The sequence below is a fragment of the Phaseolus vulgaris genome, chromosome 10 (assembly GCF_051622355.1).
Source record: "Phaseolus vulgaris cultivar YP4 chromosome 10, ASM5162235v1, whole genome shotgun sequence".
Classification (NCBI taxonomy): Eukaryota; Viridiplantae; Streptophyta; class Magnoliopsida; order Fabales; family Fabaceae; genus Phaseolus; species Phaseolus vulgaris.
In genome coordinates, this window is record NC_143507.1 from 44,319,172 (window position 1) to 44,322,317 (window position 3,146).

The 3,146-nt window shown below is 30.0% G+C and overlaps 1 protein-coding gene across 2 annotated transcripts; it reads left to right on the forward strand.

Annotated features, from left to right (window-relative positions):
- Positions 1–587: 587 nt before the first annotated feature.
- LOC137819497 (putative inactive nicotinamidase At3g16190) lies at positions 588–2,929 on the forward strand. Of its 2 annotated transcripts, XM_068623371.2 has the most exons (6): positions 588–703; positions 794–865; positions 1,241–1,354; positions 1,966–2,200; positions 2,288–2,404; positions 2,696–2,929. In XM_068623371.2, exons 2-6 carry the CDS (start codon positions 818–820, stop codon positions 2,767–2,769), a joined length of 588 nt encoding a protein of 195 aa, XP_068479472.1. In that variant the 5' UTR covers positions 588–703; positions 794–817; the 3' UTR covers positions 2,770–2,929. The 2 variants fall into 2 exon arrangements, with proteins under 2 accessions (XP_068479472.1, XP_068479471.1); XM_068623370.2 differs by lacking the exon at positions 588–703 and having other exon boundaries at positions 710–865.
- The last annotated feature ends 217 nt before the right edge of the window (positions 2,930–3,146 follow it).

Here is a 3,146-nt window from a genome sequence, read left to right on the forward strand (position 1 = left end):
CCAAAAAATTTGGTGGAACTTTGTCGGTGTTGTCCCCATTTTGTCTCCCTTTTATATTCAATTATTTGATTATAACAATATTTATCTATTATTTTATTTATAAAAGTCAGCATCACTAACAAAAACAAAAAAGGAAAGTTGAAGTATATTATTAAAATAAACTATTAAGAGGAGAAAGATAACCATATCATTTAAAGTTTAATATAAGTTAAATTTTAAACTTTATTTATTTAAAAAGAGTATGAAATAATATTATAGAAGAAAAACAAAACTTTGACACAACAATTACACTCTAACTAAACTATGGTATAGTCACAAACTCAAAAAGAATGATATTGGTTTTTTCCCATAAATAGAGTAGTTCTATTTAATATTTTCTAAAATAAAATAAAAAAATATTCTAAAATTGGACAAGTTGTCTTTGTATATAGATAACTTGTCCAATTCCAAAGTAAAAAACATTATCCATTTAAAATAATATTAAATAAAATTACATTATTTATGAAAGAAAAAAAACAATAATATCGACATATAAAGTATTTTGAAATCTCAAGGTCCAATTTACTCCCTCATTATTTATTCATATTCTAATTTATAAAAAGAGTTCATTTCAGATTTTGCTTTTATGTATTTAATGAAAAATGATCTAAAGAAGAGACTCTATATATGTACTCCACATTTCAAGCTACATTTCTCAGATTGAGTTTGTGACTGTTCCTTCTCTTCATTATTTTCCTTTTTGAGATTGTTCATGTTCATAGTTCTTGTGCAGTAAAATCTGCTCTTGGTGTAGGTCAGTTCATCTTTTGGAACAGAAATGGCAAAAGATTGGAAGCAAACAGCTCTTCTTGTCATCGACATGCAGGTACTTAGTAAACTAAACTCTTTAACATTGTTGTGTATTATTCTGGTACTGATAATATAGTTTCACATCGCTAAGGAGTCGAGACTAAAGAAAAAGTTATATACTCTTTTCTTCTTCAACCCACCAAAGTGTTTTTTAAGTACAAAATCTGAACATCGACCTCTAAAACAGATAATATCTCGGATGTGATGATTGACCCTAATGATATTATTTTTCGGATTTAAAGTTGGAACATGTATTGAAATTGTTAAATAGTTCAATTTTATGTATTTAATATATTTATTAAATTGTTGAATTACTAAGTAAGTTTTGGTTAATTAGAATGTTTTTGGAGAAATTAAGTAGTCTCTGTTTTGTGGGTTTGTGATGTTGCAGAAAGATTTCATAGAAGATTGGAGTCCTGTGGCACTAAAAGCAGGGAAAAACATTGTTCCAAATGTGGTTAAGGCTGTGGAAATTGCCAGAGAGCGTGGCATTCTCATAGTTTGGGTAATAATAACCAAGCTTCTCAAACTCCACAGTTTTTGTTTTGTAAACTTTTTGGTAGATTAATAATATCATGAAATCAATTAATAAGATATATGTACAATTCCTTTAGTTGTTATTATGAAACAAGTTTTTATATAAATTTTACTTGTTTGCATGATTATGAGAATCTGTTCCACTACATTCAATAATTTTACATTATTTAGGAATCGAGGTCAAAAATAATACATTATTCTTTTCTTAATCTATTGATATGTCTTTTTCTAAACTCTAAGGCAGACGAATATGGTCATTCATTTTAATGATGTTATCTCTAAAGGAATTTGAGCTCGGAACATGATCAAACAGGAAAGATCTACTGGATTTCACTGAAATTTCTCAATCCACTGAGACATCTTCTACAAATAAAACCGTTACAGAACTTCGAACTTCAAGAGAGACAACATCTGGAATACCGTCATTATTTTTCAAAGGACTTGAGTTTGAAACATTATCGAAGTTTTTAGGCAAGATCTACTGGATTTCACTGAAAGAATATGAAAATGTAAACAAGGAAACTGAAAACGAGTAATACATATAAATTTTTTGAAAAATGTCTGTGGCAATGTTTTCAGGTAGTACGAGAAAACGATCCCTTAGGAAGAGATGTTGAGCTTTTTCGTAGACATTATTATACAGAGATGAAAGTTAAAATAGGGTGTAAAGGAAGTGAAGGTGCAGGATTAGTTGATGGGTTGCTGATTAAAGAAGAAGATTATAAACTTGTGAAGAGCAGGTTCAGTGCATTCTTTGCTACACACCTTCATTCAGTTCTTCAAGCTACAGGAATTCATAATCTGGTCATCACTGGTCAGCGTAATACATTTAATGTCAACTTATTACTTACAGTTTTGATCCAGGTAAATTGACTTCACACAAACTTTATTGTAATTGCAGGAATTCAAACTCCAAATTGTATCAGGCAAACTGTGTTTGATGCTGTAGCATTGGACTATCCACAGGTGACTGTTATTGTTGATGCTACTGCAGCAGCCACACCTGAAGTTCATCAAGGTATCATTTTCATTTTTGGTCTGACAAAAGATCTGCAATTGGCAGCAACTAAACCCTAAACTCAATCTCATAAAATCGACTTTATAAGATTAAGTTAAACTTAAAGTTTACTTCTTAATATGGTATCAAAGTTCATTTCTTAATATGATACCAAAGCCATTTTTGAGTCTATCCTAATAATAATCATCTAATACCCTTTTCCAATGGAAATTTAAGTACATATTAATGGTCTTTAGCTTTTTACATTGTTTGCTTGCTGACATGATGATCAATCATTTTGTTTGGTTTCAGCCAATTTGTTTGACATGAAAAATATTGGAGTTGCAACCCAAACATTACAAGAATGGAGCGAAGCCAAGGCTTGATCTATAGACAATGCAACTTTTCTGGATTTGATGTGTTCCATTTCATGAATCAAAGATGTTGGTTGATCTCTCTGTCAAGCTAAATTGTAATTTGAAGTGGACATTTTACGTATATGCAATACTAATGCATTCCTATTAATTGTAAGCTAAATTGTTGCTAGCTGCTCTGTCATGACTGACTCAACCTCATAGTTTTTAGTTATTTTCATTATGCCGAGGTTATCAACTTGTGCGTGGTACTATATATTATGAATGGTCTGATAACGGTTTGATGACAGATGACTTGATAAACTCAATAAATAATCATTAGGATAAACTCAAAATAATTCTGATATATATTAAAAAGTGAACTTTTAAATCTGACTCAACCTTATAAA

Excerpts from the sequence above, each read along its gene's own strand:
- LOC137819497 (XM_068623371.2), top strand. The coding sequence starts at position 818 with ATGGCAAAAGATTGGAAGCAAACAGCTCTTCTTGTCATCGACATGCAG. Across the intron at positions 866-1,240 it reads TTCTTGTCATCGACATGCAG|AAAGATTTCATAGAAGATTG; the intron begins GTACTTAGTAAA and ends GTGATGTTGCAG. Across the intron at positions 2,201-2,287 it reads TCATAATCTGGTCATCACTG|GAATTCAAACTCCAAATTGT; the intron begins GTCAGCGTAATA and ends TTGTAATTGCAG.